Source organism: Nycticebus coucang, chromosome 16 (genome assembly GCF_027406575.1).
Source record: "Nycticebus coucang isolate mNycCou1 chromosome 16, mNycCou1.pri, whole genome shotgun sequence".
NCBI lineage: Eukaryota > Metazoa > Chordata > Mammalia > Primates > Lorisidae > Nycticebus > Nycticebus coucang.
The window spans coordinates 88446304-88469032 of NC_069795.1; the positions used below are offsets into that span (position 1 = coordinate 88446304).

Genomic DNA, 22729 nt, shown 5'->3' on the forward strand with positions numbered 1-22729 from the left:
TTGAACCCGCCACCTCCGGTATACGGGGCCAGCACCCTACTCCTTGAGCCACAGGTGCCACCCACTTTACTAATTCTTTATGATCAGGTAGAAATCACTTTGATTATAGGTAGTAAACAAACATAGTCAAGGAGAAAAAAAGACCACTTACTTCATCATTGAGCCAATGATAGTTCTTTAATGTCTGGATGTCTCCTCGAGTGATTCGTAATTTAAAAGCACTACTTAAGATCTCATCTTGTGGGCCATGGCCTAAAGCATTACCAATTTCCTTTTCCATGTCCTGAATTAGAAATTCCAGAGATTGCTATATTAATATAGAGCCACTATCAGATACTACTTGACTCTTGAGAAAAATATCAAACACCTACTAAACTGCAGTACAAAAATACAGGTATTTAAACTCAAGACTACAAAGCCGTCTTAATAATGATCATAACAAATAATGGTTAATTATTAACTTCTGGAAAAAATAATTTAGTAATATTACTCTAAAACATAGTCTCAATTCTGTCCCACTCTCGTGTCTAGCACTATGAGCTAGATGCTCAAAGCACCTCATTTAATCCTTACTTTGCAGGAAAAGTATTATTACCATTTTATAGAAGAAAAAAAAAAATCGAAGCTCAGAGAATATGTTTTAAGTCATGTAATTATTAAAAGGTAAGAATCAAGATTTGAACCCAGGTATGTCTAGCTTCCTAGCCTTTGTTCCTTCATAATACCAAAATCCTGATTTACCTCTTCAACTTTTACTTTCAAACATCAAAATAAAATTAGGACATATGAGAGGTCATATTATTATTCTCTACCAAAGGGAACAAGCAAACAGGCAAAAGCTGGAAAACCAGGCAGTAGTCTAAATGACCCCTTCCTGAATAATAAATCATTCTAAAGAATTATGTAGATAAATGATTATTTAAAATATAAAAATATAGCCGGGCGTTGTGGCGGGTGCCTGTAGTCCCAGCTACTTGGGAGGCTGAGGCAAGAGAATCGCTTAAGCCCATGAGTTGGAGGTTACTGTGAGCTGTGTGAGGCCACAGCACTCTACCGAGGGCCATAAAGTGAAACTCTGTCTCTACAAAAAAAAAATATATATATATAAAAATAATTTACAAACCCAACAAACATTACTTTTCTCTAAATATTTTTCCTACTGCTTCCTCCTACTGAACACAGTTTTGGCATTTTATGTATCTCTTTCTCCACTAACATGTTCAATATATAGTAAGGGTTCAAGAGACAGTCGGCGAATAGGACAACTACCTACTAAGACATCAGTGAAGAAGGAGCCAAGATATGGGTGGTGCACCTTTAAAGTAAAGATTTTTGACAGGCTGTGGTGGCTCATACCTGTTATCCTACCACTCTGGGAGGCCAAGGTGGGTGATCCCTTGAACTCAGGAATTTGAGACCAACCTAAGCAAGAGCAAGGGCCGTCTCTACTAAAAACAGAAAAATCAGCCTGGCATGGTGGGGCTTGCCTGTAGTCTCAGTCTCAGCTACTTGGACAGCTGAGGCAAGAGGATCACTTAAGCCTAAGAGTCTGAGGTCGCTGTGAGCTATGATGAAGCCACAGCATTCCACCCAGGGTGACAGAGTAAAACTGTCTACTCCCCCCACTGAAAAAAAAAAAACAACAAAAAAGAAAATTTTAATTACCTTCATTACTTATTTTTACCATTTTCAAATGCAATAATCAATGAAATAAACATTTTACTAAACTATAATCACTTTTTTAAAAACTGCAATTAACTTATTTCTAATGCCAAACTCAAATCATGTAATCTAACATATTTCCAGGTGAGAAAAAGAAATTACAAAGAACCATTATCTTTCAAGATATGTGATAAAAATACTCACATTTGCTGATTACTAAACTGATCTCCTAGGTCACTTTCATGGTAGCCAAAGTGAATAAACAGACCGGCAGGGGCCTGATTTTTGCATACATTTATCCCTAGCCTGGAGAAAGTCCTCAAAACAAAATATTCATTCAAGTTTAGAGTAACTGAGGTTATTTAAAAATAGGCTCTGTATTGATAAAAATATCAATACAAATAATAATAAATACCTCTGTAAGTTCAAGAAGATCATCTGTTCTTCTATCTCTCTCTTTGCCTGAGCAATTCTTTTCCTTTGTCTCAAGTATTGACATTTTCCTCCTGAGTAAGCCATTGCTTCCACTGCCCAGGCGAAGTCGGGCTGATACTTCTTCTGACAGGTCAGGCTCCAGCTGGTGTCCCCTCCTCTGATCAAAAAAGTTTCTATATTCTATTGACATGTTTGATACTTGCAAATATAAACACACATTACATATAAAATACAACAGTGCCATTAACGTGGGAAAAAGAGATAATCAGCATGTCCTTCAAATGAGTAAAGTAGATTTAGCCTGTCTCTCTGTTCCTGTAAGGGGGGATTTAAAAAACGCTCCAGATCTAAGGCTCACAGGACACCTCAATTAAAAACCATGAAACAGAGCACTAGCCTTTTTCCCTGGAGGTAGAAAAAAAATATTTACAGTTCTCCTATCCCAATTAAAAAGTTAAAAGACATTTTGAAAATTTAAAAAAGCAAAATTTATGATCCTTGATCCCAACACTCAGAATAAACTACTGTTATCCTTATACTAAGTAAACTTATTCTACTTTCTCTCTTTTTTTTTTAATTCACTTTTTTTTTGCAGGCTTTTTTTTATTTTGGGCTGGGGCCGAGTTTGAACCCACCACCTCCAGTATGTGGGGCTAGCGCCCTACTCCTTTGAGCCACAGGTGCCGCCCCCTCCTCTTTTTTCTTTAAATTTATATCTCTCAAATCTTTGGCATAATAATGTTATCTTTTTATTTTTTTGAAATACAGTCTTACTTTGTCAAGCCCTCTGTAGAGTGCCATGACATCAAACCTCACAGCAACCTCAAACTCTTGGGCACAAGCAATCCTCTTGCCTCATCCTCCCAAGTAGCTGGGACTACAGGTGCCCTCCACGACACCGGACTCATTTTTCTATTTTTAGAGTCAGAGTTTCACTCTTGCTCAGGCTGGTCTCAAACTCCTAAGCTCAACCAATCTACTGCCTTAACCTCCAAGAGTGCTAGGATTATAGGCATGAGCCACCATGTCCGACCATGTTCTTTTTAAAAATTATATAGTACAGAAAAATACACAAAACACTAATGTAATACATAAAACACTAACATAATACACAAAAAATACTAAAAACACTTAGTTAATTGTTGCAAAAAGAGTATCTATACAATCACCATTCTGGTCAACAAACAATTCTGCCACTACCCCCAGAAATGTTGGTATCTTTTCCCTATTGTAACCCTTAATACAAAATTTAAGTCATCCAGCAGACAGCTATTCTAAAATAAGGAAATAGCCAGGCGTAATGGCTTATGCCTGTAATGCTGGCATGCTGGGAGATTAATGTAGGAGGGCTGCCAGGGGTTCTAGACTAGCTTGAGTAAGATCAAGAGCCATGTGTGGTGGTGCATGCCTGTAGCCCCAGCTACTTGGGAAGTTGAGCAGAAAGATCACTTCAGTCCAGGAATTTGAGGTTGCAAGTGAGCTATGATGGTGCCACTGCACTCCAGCTCATGTGATAGAGCAAGGCTCTGTCTCAAAAATATAATAAGATAAATAAAAAATAAAAATACAAAAATTAGGGAATGTGTTTAGAAATAGGGCTTTGGACTGGAATCACACTAGTCTCAAGACACCTACCCAATACTCTTTACTCTAGTTAATTGCCAGGTACACTGGTCCTCAGAAACCAGCAGCTGCTGGCCCTTCCCAGACAGCAGTCTTCAGTTTCAACAAGGATGGAAGCAGGATGTAATCCTCAGCCAGGTTCCAAATACCCCCACTCTGTTCACTCTAATGCTGAAACTTAGTTCCCTTCTTCCTTCAGCCTTTGCCTCCTAGGTGACAAATAATAAACACAAAGGCTCCATTTGGAATCACTGAAAGTCAATAATGTTAGAGAAAGGAAACTTCTAAGTTAAGACTCTGAGTCAGGGCCAGGCGAAGTGGGTCACACCTATAATCCTAGCACTCTGGGAGGCCAAGGCGGGTGATCACTTGAGGTCAAGAGTTCAAGACCAGCCAGAGCAAGAGCAAGATCCTAGAGTGGTGCCTGTGGCTCAAAGGAGTAGGGCACTGGCCCCATATGCTGGAGGTGGTGGGTTCAAGCCCAGCCCTGGCCAAAAACTGCAAAAAAAAAGAGCAAGATCCTATCTCTACTGAAAATAGAAAATTTAGGTTGGTGGTGTGCTGGGCACCTGTAGTCAAGCTACTTGGGAGGTTGAGGCAGGCAGGAGGATTCCTTGAACCCAAGAGTTTGAGGTTGCTGTGAGCTAGGCTGAGGCCATAGCACTTTAGCCTAGGCAAGAGAGTGAGATTCTTGTCTCAAAAAACAAAAAAAGATTAAAAAATTCTTATGAAGAGGCCTAGTAAAAGAATATGAACTGAAATAAACTGATACTCCAAACAAATTTGTATGTATCTAAAATGTGAAATAATCTAAAATTCAAGTTTGCATTTAATTTAGGAGTAGATTTCTTTTGGAAGGTTCTTATTCTAATATTTATAGAGAACATGTAAAAGCCAATTTAAGCATAAGATTTGCTAATATTTTCAAGTAAATCTGAAGCCTTGACTATGAAAACAAATCACTAAAAATATTATATCTTTCCCAGAGACATATGATTTTTTTTAAAAATTGTCCAAAAGAAGCCAGGCAACAGAGATAAGAGTTCATACAGAGTTAGGGTGGTATCTCTCATAAATGAAGATGGCTACCACATAGAAGTAAACATACAACAACTTATAAAGAAGCAGAGTTATGTATCTTCATGACATGTTGCTTTTAAAAAAACAAAAGAATTAGCAATCACGGGTGGCGCTTGTGGCTCAGTGAGTAGGGCGCCAGTCCCATATGCCGGAGGTGGCGGGTTCAAACCCAGCCCCGGCCAAAAACCACAAAAAAAAAAAAAAAAGAATTAGCAATCACATATAACTTTCCTTGTTTTTCACAGACACTGACAAAGAAGTCAGGTGACCAAGTACAGACATTAAATTTAACTACAATTAATACTTACACCTTCGTATTCAAGTCTGATCCCGACTGTCTGCTCTGTGTCAGAAATTTTCCCCTTTGAATACCTGCAAAAAAAAAAATTGAGAGATTATAAACTTCTGTTGGATGATTCTAACCTGGTACAAACTAGGTTAGCTTCAGAAAAAAAGATTTAATAATTTGCAAATAAAAACTGCCATGAGTTTATATAGTCCTCTAACCTACTGCTCAGCAAATGTTTCCAAAACAGACAGACAATAAATATTTTAGGCTCTGTGGTTTTTATGATCTCACTCACATCTCATCTCTATTGTTGTAATTTAAAAGTGGCCATAACGCCGGGCTTAGTGGCTCACACCTATAATCCTAGCACTCTGGGAGGTCGAGCCAGGTCCATCTCCTGAGCTCAGGAGTCCAGCCTGAGCAAGAGTGAGATGCCATCTCTACTAAAATAGAAAAACTCGCCAGGCATTGTGGGGGGCACCTGTACTCCCAGCTACTCGGGAGGCTGAGGCAACAGGATTGTTGAAGCCCAGGAGTTTGAAGTCGCTATGAGCTATGAGGCCGTAGCACTCTACCCAGAGCGACTGAGTAGTCTAGAGAGGAAAAAAAAAAAGTGGCCATAGACACATGGACAGTATGTAAATGAATGAGCACAACTGTGTTCCAATAAAACTTTGCTTACAAAAAAATACATGGATAGACCAGATTTGGCCCATGGTTTACAAATTCTGCTATAAACTATCATCCAAAATCCACACTGATTACTAGAGATGCCCACTCTACCCACACTTCTATCTAAGAAGCACCTATCAGTGCTTCCCCAACCCATTCCTAAGAGGTAAGGAGCATCCTCCCAAGTGAGGGGTGAACATAAGAGCTCCCTATTTACCCATTATGCTAACTAGCTCACAGTCTGAGGAAAGCTCACTAAGTCCTCAGACCTAGTTACTCATAAATAGACTTTTAAAGTAAGAAAAGATATTTTAAAACTTAGGCAAAACTGAACCATGTACCTCTTTTCACTTCTGATTGAACACAGAGGTCCCCTTGTTTCAACAAGTCTGTCTGTGAGGACAGTAAAGAAAAGATTAAATGTTTCCTTTACTAATCAATCATGCAGCTAGAAATTCAGCTTACACAGTTTCCAAAGTGTCAACACAGCCATCTACTTTGAAATGCTATAGTGCATTCCAAAGATGCTAGCCTCCCTGCAAATTAAATTGCCTAAAAGTCTATATGTTTCTTTGCCCCTTAATCTTTACTATAAACTAACTGATATTCTTTCATTTGATAAGCTCTCATTTACTGTCACTTAGTGGATAGTATAAGGAGAAATGTAAGGAAAATGACACAGGAATCTAAGTAAATTAAACTTAGGTTCATAAAATATTTGCTACTATGTAGGACCTAATAATAATGATCAAGAGCTATTTTATGAATCTACTTTGTCTTGATACAGTCTTTTTATTTTTTGCTGAACTCCTAATACCAGATAAGCCCCAGTTAATGCCTTGAGGTTTGAGAATGTTTTTTTTTTTTTTTTTTTTTGTAGAGACAGAGTCTCACTGTACCGCCCTCGGGTAGAGTGCCGTGGCGTCACACGGCTCACAGCAACCTCTAATTCTTGGGCTTACGCGATTCTCTTGCCTCAGCCTCCCGAGCAGCTGGGACTACAGGCGCCCGCCACAACGCCCGGCTATTTTTTTGTTACAGTTTGGCCGGGGCTGGGTTTGAACCCGCCACCCTCGGCATATGGGGCTGGCACCCTACTCACTGAGCCACAGGCACCGCCGGGTTTGAGAATGTTTTAAAGCTTGATATACCATTTTCACTTGAATGTCAATTTTCAACCTCATATGCACACTCTCACATAAACTAAGGTCAGTACATTAAGACAAGGCTAAATCTGGGAACTCACATTGTTTTGGAACAAATTGAGTTGTTCTGACTCCGTGATTTTGCTCTTCCCCCCAGCCTTTGGTCTTTAATGTGTCCATCTGACTTCTTTGAGAACTTAGAAACACAAAAAGTGAGGGAGATCAGATACAAAAGGAAGTCTACCATTAATATTCATTATCTCTATTCAGTAAGCTTCTCCAAACAGGGGTTTTACTGATTACCCTATAACATCAAATTACAACAAAACGGAAGTAACATAGCACTATCTGGAGTCGATGAAAAGGATCTAATCCTGATTCTAATACTTCAGCTGAGTTACCTAATATCCAGTTTTTCTATTTGTAAAATTGTATGTTCTCAATCCCCACTGCCACCTTCTCTAAAAAATCTCAGTGAAATAAAACTCAGATTAAAAGATAAACACTTTGAGGGCGGCGCCTGTGGCTCAAGGAGTAGGGCGCCAGTCCCATATGCTGGAGGTGGCGGGTTCAAACCTAGCCCGGCCAAAAACCACAAAAAAAAAAAAAAAAAAGTAACAAAAGATAAACACTCTGGCCACGTGCAGTGGCCCATACTCATAATCCCAGTACTTTGGGAAGCCGAGGTGGGAGGATCATTTGAGCCTAGAAGTTTGACACTACACTGAGCAATCTGTCAACCCCAGCTCTACAAAAAGACAAAACAATTAGGGTCATGCCCGTAGCTCAGTGGATAGGGCGCTGGCCACATACAACGAGGCTGGTGGGTTAAACCCAGCCTGGGCCAACTAAAACAACACTTGACAACTGCAACAACAACAAAAATAGCCGAGTGCTGTGGCAGGCGCCAGTAGTTCCAACCACCAGGGAGGCTGGCTGAGGCAAGAGGACTGCTTGAGCCCAAGTGTTTGAGGTTGCTGTGAGCTGTGATGCCACAGCACTTTACCCAGGGCGACAGCTCAAGACTCTGTCTCAAAAAAATAAAAATAAAAAAAATAAGCTCCATACCCGTAGCATAGTGCTTATGGCGCCAGCCACATGCACCAAGGCTGGCAGGTTTGAGCCCAACCTGGGCCAGCTAACCAACAATGACAAATACAACAAAATATAGCTGGGCATTGTGGCGGGTGCCTGTAGTCCCAGCTACTTGGGAGGCTGAGACAAGAGAATTGCTTAAGCCCAAAGAGTTTGAGGTTGCTGTGAGCTGTGTCACCATGGCACTCTACTAAGGGTGATATAATGAGATCTGTCTCAAAAAATAAAAATAATAAATAAATAAAAGACAAAACACATTAGCCAGGCATGGAAGTGGGTATGTGCAATCTTAGCTACTCCAGAGGTTGAGGCAGGAGGATCACTTAAGCCCAGGAGTTTGAGGTTGCTGTGAGCTATGATGATGCCACTGCCTTCTAGTCTGGGCGATAAAACAAGACTCTCATCTCAAAACAAACTAAAAAAATAAACTAAAAATTTGAAAGATATGGGCGGCGCCTGTGGCTCAAGGAGTAGGGCGCCGGTCCCATATGCCGGAGGTGGCGGGTTCAAACACAGCCCTGGCCAAAAAAAAAAAAAAAAAATCACAAAAAAAAATTGAAAGATATATTTATTTAAATGGATCCCAAATCAAAACATTAAAAGAAGGAAAGTAAAATAGTGAAATAGTTTGAGCATTTTACCAACATGAATGACGAAGCCAATAATTCATTAAATATACTGCTGCTTCCAACAGTGGCTAGTCAAAACGGAGAAAATATGAACATGCTGACTAAACTAAGAGAATTATTTTTATTTAGAAAGTTCATCACCAAAGTTTAAATTTCCAAATAATGTTACCTCTGCATTCAACAGGCTAAAAGTCTTTTTTTACTTTCAACTTGCTATTACATAACTTCTAGGATCTTTGTGTATTCACACACCACTTGTTAGAAAGTGTACCTCAATTCTGAGCTCACACAATTTTTTTCCTTTTTTCACAGGCAAATATAAGGCCACACATCACCTCCTTCTGCCACTCTCATCTATTTGCTGAAATCATTAGAATACTCAAATAAGCTGTCTTATAAGGAAAATTCTTATGACCTAGGTGTCTTGTCTTTAAAGTAAAAGGTTTCCAACTGTGTTAAGATGCAATCACTATGATGCCTCAGGGACTATGTGTATCAAAGAGAAAAGAAAGACAGACTGTGAAGGAGAGAAAGGATGGAAGAGAGAGGGTGATACAGAGAGACAGGCAGGAGAAGAAAGAGGCAGAAACAAAGAGCTTGGGAAATGTGTGTGTTGTAAAGGTTAAAGAAACTCACTGCCCTTCGGAGCCCCCTTCAGTGAACCACTTTTCTGTATCAGAGTTTTAAGTAAGAGTTTACTTCAATAGAAAATTCTAAAGGTAACATAAAATTCTATTTTGTACAACCACTGTTCTATATAATCCATTACTAGCTACAATCAATGTCCAGGCAAGTTACAGGGCTACTTCAGTGTGAACCTCTCTTTTCAGCAAGACCCTTCCCAACAATACGGTCTCCAAAACAAGGAAAAAGATACCCAGCACACCATTTATCTTGTTAGCTTATTTTCACCTGTGATGATTTGAAGCTACAGGAGGGACAGAGTTTCCATGACCACCTTCTTTAAGTCGCTCTAGTAACTTCCGGTACTTCTCTCTTTCCTCTTTTTGAACACCCTAAATAAAAGAAAGCATGTTAGGTAAGGATTACCTATAATTAAGTAATATACAGAGACTAAAAGGTCAAATGCAGCCCACGTTTTTTATTTGTGTGTTGTACTTGCCAACATAGTGTTTTTAAAATCTCTTTGAATTTTCAGCTTTATAATTTTTTTTTTTTAATCCAAAAATCTGGCCTCTTTTGAAGAACTGAATCAACAATCTGTAGCTAGGTAGGGTTTATCCCCCTCAGATGGGCCATCTGCTCTCTAGCCCACTTCATTCATTATATCATCTGCTAGATCCTGATGGCTTTTTAGGTTTTGAGAGAATTGATTGAACAGAATTGGGTTAACCACCGAAAAAAAAACACATCAGAAATAATCTGCTTGTATGATAAGAACATGTAGCTTCTAAAATGGAACTGTTCTCACTAAAATCACCAATGACTTTGTATGGACACATCTAATAGACACCTTTTCAGCCATTATGTTACTTGATCTCTCTTGAGCATCTCACCCTGCTGACCTTGCCTTGCGTTCCTGGGCAATAAGCTCTTCTGATCCTTTTCTTCTCCATCTCCACTGCAGATTATTCCTTCTTCTGTCTGCCTTAAATGCTGATGGTGTTGTCCATACTTCTTTTTACACTACATTCTTTCCCTGAATAATCTCGTTAGCTCCCTTGATTTAAGTAATATTGATAAGCAGAAGATTCAGAAATGTAACTCTAACTCTGCTTTCTCAAAACTCCCATCACCCATGTCCAGGTGTCTATGGGAGAGGTCTTCTCATGTTTCACAGGCACCTTAAACTATGTCCAAACCTGAAGTCATCATCTTCCCCATAAACACACAGGGTAGCTTGGTCAGTGACACATATTCAAGTCCCAAGATTGATGTCTGGGACTCAGGCTCTTCTCTCTATAACATAATTAATCAACACCAAATACATCCTTGCTAATATTTCCTACCAACATTTCTAGAATATACTTCTGTATATACACAATAGATATTTGTTCAGTTAAACCTCGAATTTCTTGCCTAAAAAATTGGAGCCTTTAAGACTTCTTCTTTTTCTTCTTTCCCCAAGACAGAGTCTCACTCAATCACCCTGGGCAGAGTGCCATGGCATTATAGCTCACAGCAACCTCAATCTGTTGGGCTCAGGAGATTCTCTTGCCTCAGCCTCTTAAGTAGGTGGGACTACAGGTACCCACCATAACGCCCAGCTAATTTTTGCTCTGGCTGGTCTCAAACTCCTGAGCTCAAGCAATCCACCTGTCTCAGCCTCCAAGTACCCTTTGTAAAAAATCTCCTCCAGGGCGGCACGTGTGGCTCAGTTGGTAAGGCGCCGGCCCCATATACCGAGGGTGGTGGGTTCAAACCCGGCCCCGGCCAAACTGCAACCAAAAAATAGCCGGGCATTGTGGCGGGCGCCTGTAGTCCCAGCTGCTCGGGAGGCTGAGGCAAGAGAATCACTTAAGCCCAGGAGTTGGAGGTTGCTGTGAGCTGTGTGAGGCCACGGCACTCTACAGAGGGCCATATAAAGTGAGACTCTGTCTCTACAAAAAAAAAAAAAATCTCCTCCAGGTCGCTGAAGCCCAAGAGCTAAAGGTTGCTGTGAGTCCTGTGACATCATGGCACTCTACTGAAGGCAGTAAAGTAAAACTATGTCTCTACAAAAAAAAAAAAAAAAAAAAAAAAATCTCCTCCAGGGCAATAGCCCATTTCTCTCTCTGCCTGTTTGTTGCATTACAGCTATTTATGTATTCTCCTAAAGGGCAGGGGCTACATTTTGTTCAATTTTGAGTTGTTGACAACTAGCGCAATACCCAAGACCTAAATAAATTCTTCTTCGACAAACAAGTGGCTCAGAAAACCATTTAGCAAATTAAAATAAAATGGCTAATAGACCTGGGGAGTGCCAGATATAGGAATTCTCAATTTTCCTTGAATAAATGAAGACTTCAAGAGCAAAGTGAAAAGAAGGTTTTCTCTTCATCATGCTAAATGCTCTGAAATGGGAAGGAAAAAACAGAGATATATACCATTTTCTTCCCTTGCTTAGTTAGTAATTCAGGCACTCAAAAAGAAAGATTCTATAATCTTATCTCTTCCTAATATGACTCCTTTTTCTTCCTTCAGTGAAAATAACATCCGAAAATCTATTAGATTATATATGTACAGATCTCTAGGATACACCTAGGTATCAGTGATTAGGTATCAGTGATTACTTGCTAACTGTCAAAAAGAGTGTTAGGGGCCACATATGGAGAAAGACTGGGAAACACAGTCACCATACACCCTGTGGGACCATCTGAAATATGTACCATATATTACATACTCCCCCAAATATTTCTCATGAACTATTTTTTAAATGAAATCAGGTTAAGAGGGCTTACCTCCTCCACGGTACAATGGGGACGCCTCAGGCCCTTGCCATTGTCTTCTGAAATCATCTCTGTTACAGCCTGTTCCTGAGATTTCCACATTAAGGAACTCTCTGGATTGCCTCTGCTATGGCGACGGCCACCTGGTCTTCTATTATAGCCTTCTGAGTTTAAAGTGAAACTGACATAGAAAAAAGAAACGCATCAACAAACTGCTTAAATTCCTAGAATTCAAGCTCCTAGACCAGCGGTTCTCAACCTGTGGGTCACATTAACGGGCCACGGCATTAGGAAGGTTGAGAACCACTGTCCTAGACTATCCTGTGATTAAGCTGTCCTAGGTTAAGTTTACTCTTAGAGAGTCAGACAAACATTGTTTACAAAAGTTAAATCTATCCCCTGAAGTGTTGGGCACCCTAGCATTCCACTATGGAATGCACGTATCCAGTCACCAGGGCTGCCATAGGACAGCTTCTTCCTTTCTCCTTATGCCCATTTCCAACTCTAAACTCCCATATTGCACATACCCCTTCTGGTACTGCATTTTTCCCTTTAGTCACTTGGCGCACCTGGAATTAATTATTGTTATGATAATTTATGTAATGTCTATATTCCACACTTAATTTTAAATTCTACGAAAATATATTACAATGACTTTCACCACTATACTAAGTATAGGGTCTAAGCCAAAAGGTATTCAAGGTATACCTGCTGAATGCTAAAGGAACTAAAGCCCGGGAATCCCTACCCACCCAGTCATTGTTGCTGGGGACAAAATCTACCTCTCCTGAAATACTAATAATGTGGGCGGCGCCTGTGGCTCAAGGAGTAGGGCGCCGGTCCCATATGCCGGAAGTGGCAGGTTCATACCCAGCCCCGGCCAAAAACTACAAAAAAAAAAAAAGAAATACTAATAATGTGACAAACTGACATCATGCCCCACCCTCTTCATGTGAGGCTTTGAAAAATAACTACTTGGGCGGCGCCTGTGGCTCAAGGAGTAGGGTACCGGTCCCATATGCTGGAGGTGGCGGGTTCAAACCCAGCCCCGGCCAAAAAAAAAAGAAAAAGATAACTACCACTTACATAATATTTCTACAAAAAAATTATATAATCTGAAATAAATCATGAGCAAACAGCAAATAAAATTAAATATTAATGCCATTCAACATAAAGAAAGGCTGGGGAGTTGTTTCAGAATAAAGCAGATCAGGGCAGTGCCTGTGGCTCGAGGAGTAGGGCACTGGTCCCATATGCCAGAGGTGGCGGGTTCAAATCCAGCCCCGGCCAAAAAAAAAAAAAAAACAGAATAAAGCAGATCAAAAAAACATGAACACTGCAATATATGCTCCTGCATTGAATCCTAGACAATAAAGAAAAATGACTACCAGGGGGTGGCACCTATGGCTCAAAGGAGTAGGGTGCCAGCCCCATATGCTGGAGGTGGCAGGTTCAAGCCCAGCCCCAGCCAAAAAAAAAAAGACTACCGGGCAGTGCCTGTGGCTCAAGGAGTAGGGCGCCGGTCCCATATGCCGGAGGTGGCGGGTTTAAACCTAGCCCTGGCCAAAAAAACAAACAAACAAAAAAAAGACCACCATGGAGAAATTTAAATAAAACCTGTAGATTACATATTAATATTATGTCAACGTTAAATTTCCTTATTCTGATAATCTGATTAAGTGAATGTCCTCGCTTTTAAAGTATTTATTTTAGAAAAATAGAGACAAGGTTTAAATACCTTGTCCAGGTTGGTCTCAAACTTCCAACCTTAAGCCACCCTTCTGCCTTGGCCTCCCAAAGTGCTGAGAGATTGGCCTTGTATGGTGGCTCATGCCTGTAATCCCAGCACTCTGGGAGGAGACCAGCCCAAGCAAGAGTGAGATCCTCTCTCTAAAAACAGCCGAGCTTTGTGGCGGATGCAAGTAGTCCTGGCTACTCAGGAGGCTGAGGCAAAAGAATCACTTGAGCCCAAGAGTTTGAGGTTGCTATGAGCTAGGATACCAAAGCACTCTACCAAGAGTGACAAAGTAAGACTCTGTCTCAAAAAAAAAAAAAAAAAAAAAAGTGCTAAGATTATATAGGCTTAAGCCACCACACCTAGCCATCCTCATTCTTTTTTTTTTTTTAATTAAATAATTTATTTATTTATTTTTGCAGTTTCTGGCCGGGGCTGGGTTTGAACCCACCACCTCCAGCATATGGGGCCAGTGCCCTACTCCTTTGAGCCACAGGTGCCGCCCGCCATCCTCATTCTTGAGAAATAAAATGGCTGGGCACGATAGCTCATGCCTATAATCTTGGCACTTTGGGAGGCTGAAGCCGGAGGACCACTTAAGCCCAGGAGTTCAAGACCAGCCTGAATAATGTAGAAGACCATATCTCTACAAAAAATATAAAAATCAGCCAGGTGAGGTAGCATATTGCTGTAGCCCCAGCTTCGTGGGAAGATGAAGCAGGTAGATTACTTGAGACCAGGACTTGACACTGGTCTAGCCCAAGCAACAGAGGGAGACCCTGTTCCCCCCCAAAAAATTAAACTTGAAAAAAGAAATAAGGGCACTCCAGTATTTAAGATTAAAGGGGCATGAGACAAAGACTTACTCTAAAATGATTTAGAATTATGTATATAAGACAGGGAATGATAAGGCAAATGTAGCAAAATGGTAACTGGTGGATCTGAGTCATGCTATAGAGCTTCAAAATGAAGATAAAATACACAGAACAAAAACTGACATAAGTGGAAGGAGGAATAAACAAATCTGCAATTATAGAAGAAAACTGTAATACTCCTCATTCATCAATAAAAAAGTAGACAGGGGCGGTGCCTGTGACTCAGTTGGTAAGGCTCCGGCCCCATATACCGAGGGTGGCGGGTTCAAACCCGGCCCCGGCTGAACTGCAACCAAAAACTAGCCGGGCGTTATGGTGGGCACCTGTAGTCCCAGCTACTCGGGAGGCTGAGGCAAGAGAATTGCTTAAGCCCAGGAGTTGGAGGTTGCTGTGAGCTGTGTGATGCCATGGCACTCTACCGAGGGCCATAAAGTGAAACTTTGTCTCTACAAAAATATATATTAAAAAAAAAAAAAAAAGTAGACAGAAAAATCAGTCTAAGACCTGTAAAACAGTATCAATCAACTTGACCTGACACATAGACCACTCTACTTAACAAATGAAAAATATACATTCTTTTCAAGTACACACAGAATATCATGCAAATAGACCATACTCTAGGCTAGTGGACCCCAATCCTTTTGGTACCAGGGACCAGTTTCATGGAAGACAATTTTTCTAAGGGGAAGGCACAATAAATTCTCATAAGGAGGTGGCGCCCATACCTCAGTGGGTAGGACACCAGCCACATACACTGAGGCTGAAGGGTTCAAAACTGGCCTGTGTCAGCTAAAACAACAATGACATCTGCAACAAAAAAAATAGCCAGGCATTATGGCAGGTGCCTGTAGTCCCAGCTACTTGGGAGGCTGAGGCAAGAGAATAGTTTAAGCCCAAGAGTTTGATGTTGCTGTCAGCTGTGATGCCACGGCACTCTACCCAGGGCAATAGCTTGAGACTCTGTCTCAAAAAAAAAAATTCTCATAAGGAAGACCAAGCCAGATCCCCTGCATGCACAGATGACAAAAGGGTTCAGGCTCTTATAAGAATCTAATGTCAGGGCGGCGCCTGTGGCTCAAGGAGTAGGGCGCCAGTCCCATATGCCAGAGGTGGTGGGTTCAAACCCAGCCACGGCCAAAAAAAAAACAAACAAAAAAAAAGAATCTAATGTCACTCCTAATCTGACAGGAGGCAGAGTTCAGGCGGTGATCCAAGCAATGATGAGCAGCTATAAATACAAGTAAAGCTCAACTGCTGTGTGGCCTGGTTCCTAACACACCACAGACCACTATCAGTCTGTGGTCTGGGGGTTAGGGACCACACTCTAGATCAGAGTCTCACTTTATGGCCCTCAGTAGTGCCGTGGCATCACACAACTCACAGCAACCTCCAACTCCTGGCTTAAGCAAGTCTCTTACCTCAGCCTCCCAAGTAGCTAGGACTATAGGTGCCCACCACAATACGCGGCTATTTTTTTGTTGCAGTTTGGCCGGGGCCGGGTTTGAACCCGCCATCCTCGGTATATGGGGCCGGCACCTTAATGACTGAGCCACAGGCGCTGCCCGTATTTCTATCCTTCTAAATCAGGCGTCCTCAAACTTTTTAAACAGGGGGCCAATTCACTGTCCCTCAGACCGTTGGAGGGCCGGACTATAGTTTAAAAAAAAAAAAAGACTATGAACAAATTCCTATGCACACTGCACATATCTTATTTTGAAGTAAAAAACAAAATGGGAACAAATACAATTCACACCGCTTCATGTGGCCCGCGGGCCGCAGTTTGAGGACACCTGCTAAATCATAGGTTAAAGAGGAAGTAAAACAAATTGGGAAAAATTATTATTACTATTATTATTTTTGGAGACGGAGTCTGACTTTGTTTCCTTGGGTAGAGTAACGTGATGTCACAGCTCACAGCTCCTTCAAACTCTTGGGCTTAAGTGATTCTCTTGCCTCAGCATTTCAAAATTTGGACAATGCAACTAAAGCAGTGCTCATGGGGAAACTGACAGTATTAAATGCTTAATATTTAAGTATATCTTCCAGTAACAAGGACATCTTCTATGTAACAATAATATAATCATCAAATTCAGGAACTGTGGCAATAATACAGTAATGTAACATGTAGTCCATATTAAAATTTCTCCAAAACTATTAAAAATATCCTTCATAGGGTGGCGCCTGTGGCTCAGTCAGTAAGGCGCCGGCCCCATATACTGAGGGTGGCGGGTTCAAACCCGGCCCCGGCCAAACTGCAACCAAAAAATAGCCGAGCATTGTGGCAGGCGCCTGTAGTCCCAGCTACTCGGGAGGCTGAAGCAAGAGAATCGCGTAAGCCCAGGAGTTGGAGGTTGCTGTGAGCTGTGTGACGCCACGGCACTCTACCGAGGGCCATAAAGTAAGACTCTGTCTCTACAAAAAAAAATAAATAAATAAAAAGTAAAAAAATAAATAAAAAAAAAATATCCTTCATAGCCATTTTTTCCCATCTAGGATCTAATCCAGATCTCACATTGCATTTAGTTGTCATGTATCTTTGGTCTCCTTTAATCTGAAAGTTTATAGCCTTTTTTTATCTTTTTTTTTTTTTTTTTTTTGCAGTTTTTGGCCAGGGCTGGGTTTGAACCCACCAACTCTGGCATATGAGGCGGGCGCCCTACTCCTTTGAGCCACAGGCGCAGTCCCTTTATCTTTATTTATTTTTTTTTGTTCGGTTTTTGGCCAGGGCTGGGTTTGAACCTACCACCTCCAGCATATGGGGCCGGTGCCCTAGCCCCTTGAGTCACAGGCGCTGCCCCATCTTTCTTTATCTTTTTAATGGAGATTATAGACCTACTATTTTATAGAATGAAACATAATTTCAGTTTAACTAGTTTTCCCACGATTAGATTTAATCATTGGGTTTTTGTAGTGATGCTACGTTAACTGATGATGTGTTTCTTCCTTTTTCTTTTTTTTGTAGCCTGTCCTGCCTCCCTAAGGTGCTGTGGTCAGCCTGAGGAGGGCACTGGGAAGAGGTCATTCCTTGCCCAATGATGTACTTCTTAACATAATACATCTGAAGACCATGATGTCATTTTGTCTCGTTGGCAATTTAACTTTGATCCTTCAGTTAAATTATAAGGCAGGCCTTGGTGTGTGTTAGACTTTATGGGGGCAAGACATGATTGCAAGAGGGACTTTGCCTAACAATTGCAATCAGTGTAACCTGGCTTATCGTACCCTCAATGAATCCCCAACAATAAAATAAAAATTATAAGGCAGGCCACTCTATTGTAATACATAATTTTTTTTGGTTTTTGGCCGGGGCTGGGTTTGAACCCACCACCTCCGGCATATGGGACCGGCGCCCTACTCCTTGAGCCACAGGCGCCACCTATTTAATTGCCCTTTTATTTTAAACTCTTTTTGCAATTTGGCCAGTGCTGGATTTGAACCCACCACCCTTGGTATATGGAGCCGGCACCCTACTCACTGAGCCACAGGTGCCGCCCTGTAATACATAATTTATGATGATGTATTTTGAGTTTATGTAAGTATCCCATACCTCATCAAACTTCCACTTACTAGTTTCAGATCGAGTGATGATTCCGTATCAGTTATTACTATGATAGTTATAAAATGGTGATTTTCTAATTCTACCATTCCTTACACTTAATAGTTAGCATTCTACTATAAAGATCTTTCCCTCTCTACACCATATATATTAGCATTTGTATTCCTGTTTGTATTATTTCTATGTATTTATTTGTTTATTTATTTTTTGGAGACAGAGTCTCACTCTGTTTGCCCAGGGTAGAATGCTGTAGCATCGTAGATCATAGCAACCTCAAACTCCTGGGCTCAAGCGATCCTTCTGCCTCAGCCTCTCAAGTAGCTGGAACTACAGCTACGACCCACAACACTCAGCTAATTTTCCTATTTTTAGTAGGGACAGGGTCTCTCCCTCTTGCTCAAGCTGGTCTCAAACTCCTGACCTCAAGCAATCTTCCCACCTTGGCTTCCCAGTGTGCTAGGATTATAGGTGTGAGCCACCTCGCCTGGCCTCTCTTTTTAATTTTTTTTTTTTTCAGAGACAGGGTCTCACTCTGTTGCCTAGGCTGGAGTGCCGTACCAACATCACAGTTCACTGTAACCTCAAGCTCCTGGGATCAAGTGATCCTCCCACCTCAGCCTCCTAAAGTGCTGAGATTACTGGTGTAAGCCACTTTGCCCAGCCTTTTCATTCATTTTAATACTTAAATTACCTGCTTTGGCTAGAGAAAGTCCCTTCAAGTTTCTTCCTTTATCTGGTTGGCATGTCACCACAGTTTTTGAGCACTCTTTATTTTCTGGTACAAGATCCAGAGTCAATTTATACATTTCCTCTAGCACTACTATTAGCCATTTATCCAACTCCAAGGGGCCCTGGTTTTTAGTGTCTTATTCCTAAATTTGAGTAAATAGCCAAAGAGTACCAAGTATTAGAATAAAGACTCCTTCTGCTCGGGAGGCTGAGGCAGGAGAATCGCTGAAGCCCAGAGCTAGAGGTTGCTGTGAGTCCTGTGACGTCATGGCACTCTGCTGAAGGCAGTAAAGTGAGACTCTGTCTCTACAAAAAAAAAAAAAAGACTCCAGGGGCAGCACCTGTGGCTCAGTGAGTAGGGTGGCAGGTTTGAATCCAGCCCTGGCCAAAGCTGCAACAAAAAAATAGCTGAGCATTGTGGCGGGCACCTGTAGTCCCAGCTACTCGGGAGGCTGAGGCAAGAGAATCGCCTAAGCCCAAGAGATGGAGGTTGCTATAAGCTGTGACACCATGGCACTCTACTGAGGGTGACAAAGTGAGACTCTGGCTCTTAAAAAAAAAAAAAAAGAATAAAGACTCCAGCTCAAAAGACCAAAATAAACATAGAGAGAGAAGGCACAAAAGGGGGGATGTCATTCAAAACGAATGTTAAAATAATTAACAACTTTAGACAAGAAAAGATACTGCATCCTTATAATTAAGAACAAGATGCTTGGAGAAAGAAAAAATCATGGGGAAAAGAAAGAGGAAGATGTCTTTATAACTTAAAAAACTATGACAGTACTCCCTCCAAATCAGTTTTTAAAAAATTGTTTGTTTTTTAAAAGATAAGCTCTTGCTCTAACCATCCAGGCTATTGTACAGTGGTGTGATAATACTTCACTATAGCCTTAAACTCCTTGGCTCAAGTGATCTTCTCGCCTCCTGAGTAGCTAGGACTACCAGTAAGTACCCAACACCCAGCTAATTTTTTTTAAATTTTTCTATAAAGACAGGATCTCACTATATTGTTCAGGCTAGTCTCAAACTTCTGGGCTCCAGTGATCCTCTCAACTTGGCCTCTGAAATAATGGGACTACCACCAGTATAAGCCCCTGGGCCCAGCCAACAGTAATAAGATTTTTAAAAAGAGGAGAACAGGAGACAATATATGGGAAAATTAGATCAATACAGAAGGTCTAATATCCATCCAAACAACAGAAATTCTAGCAAGTTGAGAAAACAGAAAAAGGAAAAACATTTATTAATAAAATAATAATATTTCACAGAACAAATGGGTTTACTGAAGTATATAAGAACTCAGCAGGTCATATATACTTATGATTTCAGCAGTTATCTGTATGTATATTTTTTTAAAAGTTAGAGGAAAGCCGGGTGCAGTGGTTCATGCCTGTAATCCTATCACTCTGGGAGGCCGAGGTGGGTAGATCGCCTGAGCTCACGGGTTCAAGACCACACCTGAGCAAGAGCCGGACCCTATCTCTAAAAATAGCCGGGCGTTGTGGCGGGCACATAGTCCCAGCTACTCGGGAGGCTGAGGCAAGAGAATCATTTGAGCCCAAGAGTTTGAGATTGCTGTGACACCACAGCACTCTACCCAGGGCAACAAAGTGAGGATCTGTTTCAAAAAATAAAATAAAATAAAATAAAATAAAAATAAATAAATAAGTAAAGTTCAAAAGAAAGCAAAAATTCTTTCTTAAATAGTTTTCAAAATCAGATGCTACAAGCATACAATACAGTAGAAAAAGTAACACACATTTAGGTTCAAGTCTCTCTCTAGCTGATATTCAGCAAGTTAGTAACCTTAGAGTACTTATTTTGACAAGATTACATAACAGAACAAAAGTAGGAATGCCAGGAAAGTATGAACACCTAATAAATGCTAAGTTTCCATTTACAGAAAAGCAGAATTTAACACTTACCCAAAGGAAGGCAAGACTCTGCGTGGCTGATCTCTGGTTACTGTCACTCTGATCTTTGGATAGTCACTTATGCCATTAGGAGATTTATTACCTATTTAAAAAATGCATTTATAATTGTGGGGAAAAAATTACCTGTGAACAGTCAGCATTAGGGGAAAAAAATCTTTGAACCATCTATATTGTAGAGCTAAATATCTTATTTTTTAAATTCTATTAGTAGGGCAGCGCCTGTGGCTCAAGGAGTAGGGCGCCGGCCCCATATACTGGAGGTGGCCGGTTCATACCCGGCCCCGGCCAAAAAATAAGCAAATAAATAAATAAATAAAATAAATTCTATTAGTAGATAGCACAGGAGACCAACAAAAATTTTTTTTTTTTTTTTTTTTGTGGTTTTTGGCCGGGGCTGGGTTTGAACCCGCCACCTCCGGCATATGGGACCGGCGCCCTACTCCCTGAGCCACAGGCGCCGCCCCCCAACAAAAATTTTGTAAACATTCGGTGGCGCCTGTGGCTCAGTCGGTAGGGCACCGGCCCCATATACCGAGGGTGGCGGGTTCAAGCCTGGCCCCGGCTGAACTGCAACCAAAAAATAGCTGGGCAAGGGCAGCACCTGTGGCTCAAAGGAGTAGGACACCAGCCCCACGTGCCGGAGGTGGCGGGTTCAAACCCAGTCCCGGCCAAAAACTGCAAAAAAAAAAAAAAATAGCTGGGCGTTGTGGCGGGCGCCTGTAGTCCCAGCTACTAGGGAGGCTGAGGCAAGAGAATCGCTTAAGCCCAGGAGTTGGAGGTTGCTGTGAGCTGTGTGATGCCATGGCACTCTACCGAGGGGCATAAAGTGAGACTCTGTCTCTATAAAAAATTTTTTGTAAACATTTAAGGACTAAGTTTGTCTTTGGTCTCAAATAGACAATATCAGAATTTACTGCAAGCTTTCCTGCTTCTGCTGGGTAGGACTGATAAGAGGCCACAAAGAACTCAAAGATTACAACTCTGTAATCCAATCAATTTGAATAAATTGTTCAGATTAAGTTTCTTCTTCTTTCTTCAGATTAAGTTTTCTTCTTTTATTAAGAAAATAAAAGTATTTTAAAATAAAAACTAGCCGTGCATCAATAGACGTTTTCAACAAATGTGAGATGGTTACTATAATTCAAAAAAAGAATAATCAAAATTTCATTAGCCACTTTCTCTGCAGGAGATACTACAGGTGCTTGGAGCCCCTGAGAACTCCAAAATGCAAAGAGCTCTGAAATACAAAGATTTTTCCTAAATCAGCTGCAGCAAAACACTAAATTGACCTGAATTTGTGTTTTCAAATCCTGAGTTGAACCAATATGAAGCTAGTCCTCACCTAGTATATAATAAATATACTAAATAAATATATAAATATCTCACCTAGTATAAATACTTTTAACTGCAGAAATATTTATGTTCGATTACAGCATTCTACTCCAGATCCCAATGAAGTTTTTGTAATATTCAATAAATATATCTAAAATACAAATTCTGAATTCCTGAACACATCTGGCCTCCAAGGGTTTCACATAAGAGACTGTGGACTTCTTTACATAAGAGATCTGCCCAGGAATACCTATGTTTCTCAGACTAGGCTATACAAACAAACCCACAGAAATAGAGTGCTGGTACCTCAGACATAAAATAAATCTAACATCACTCATGTATGTCAATTTTAATGGTAAATAATTTTAAACATTTAAATATTCAAGCCATATGAAGAGGTAATAAAATTTAATTTACATTAACTTTTTCAATGAAATAAGAGACTTCAAAGAAACGTCTTTCTTCCAAGTCCTCAGAACTAGCTTCTCAGACAGAAGGGTACATTTACTCTCCTTTGCCACCAGAGGTGTTTTACTAAAAAGTTTGAGA

General features: G+C 40.8%; 1 protein-coding gene across 1 annotated transcript in view; it reads right to left on the reverse strand.

Annotated features, from left to right (window-relative positions):
- Positions 1–22729, reverse strand: part of SENP2 (SUMO specific peptidase 2) — a 50513-nt gene that overhangs the window by 12801 nt on the left and 14983 nt on the right. Inside the window, exons 5-12 of the mRNA XM_053565569.1 lie at positions 20840–20930; positions 12032–12200; positions 9543–9646; positions 7008–7102; positions 6103–6154; positions 5109–5172; positions 2078–2254; positions 152–283 (exon numbers count right to left, since the gene is read on the reverse strand). Of these exons, the coding sequence (XP_053421544.1) occupies positions 152–283; positions 2078–2254; positions 5109–5172; positions 6103–6154; positions 7008–7102; positions 9543–9646; positions 12032–12200; positions 20840–20930 (884 nt within the window). The remainder of the gene's footprint in view (positions 1–151; positions 284–2077; positions 2255–5108; positions 5173–6102; positions 6155–7007; positions 7103–9542; positions 9647–12031; positions 12201–20839; positions 20931–22729) is intronic.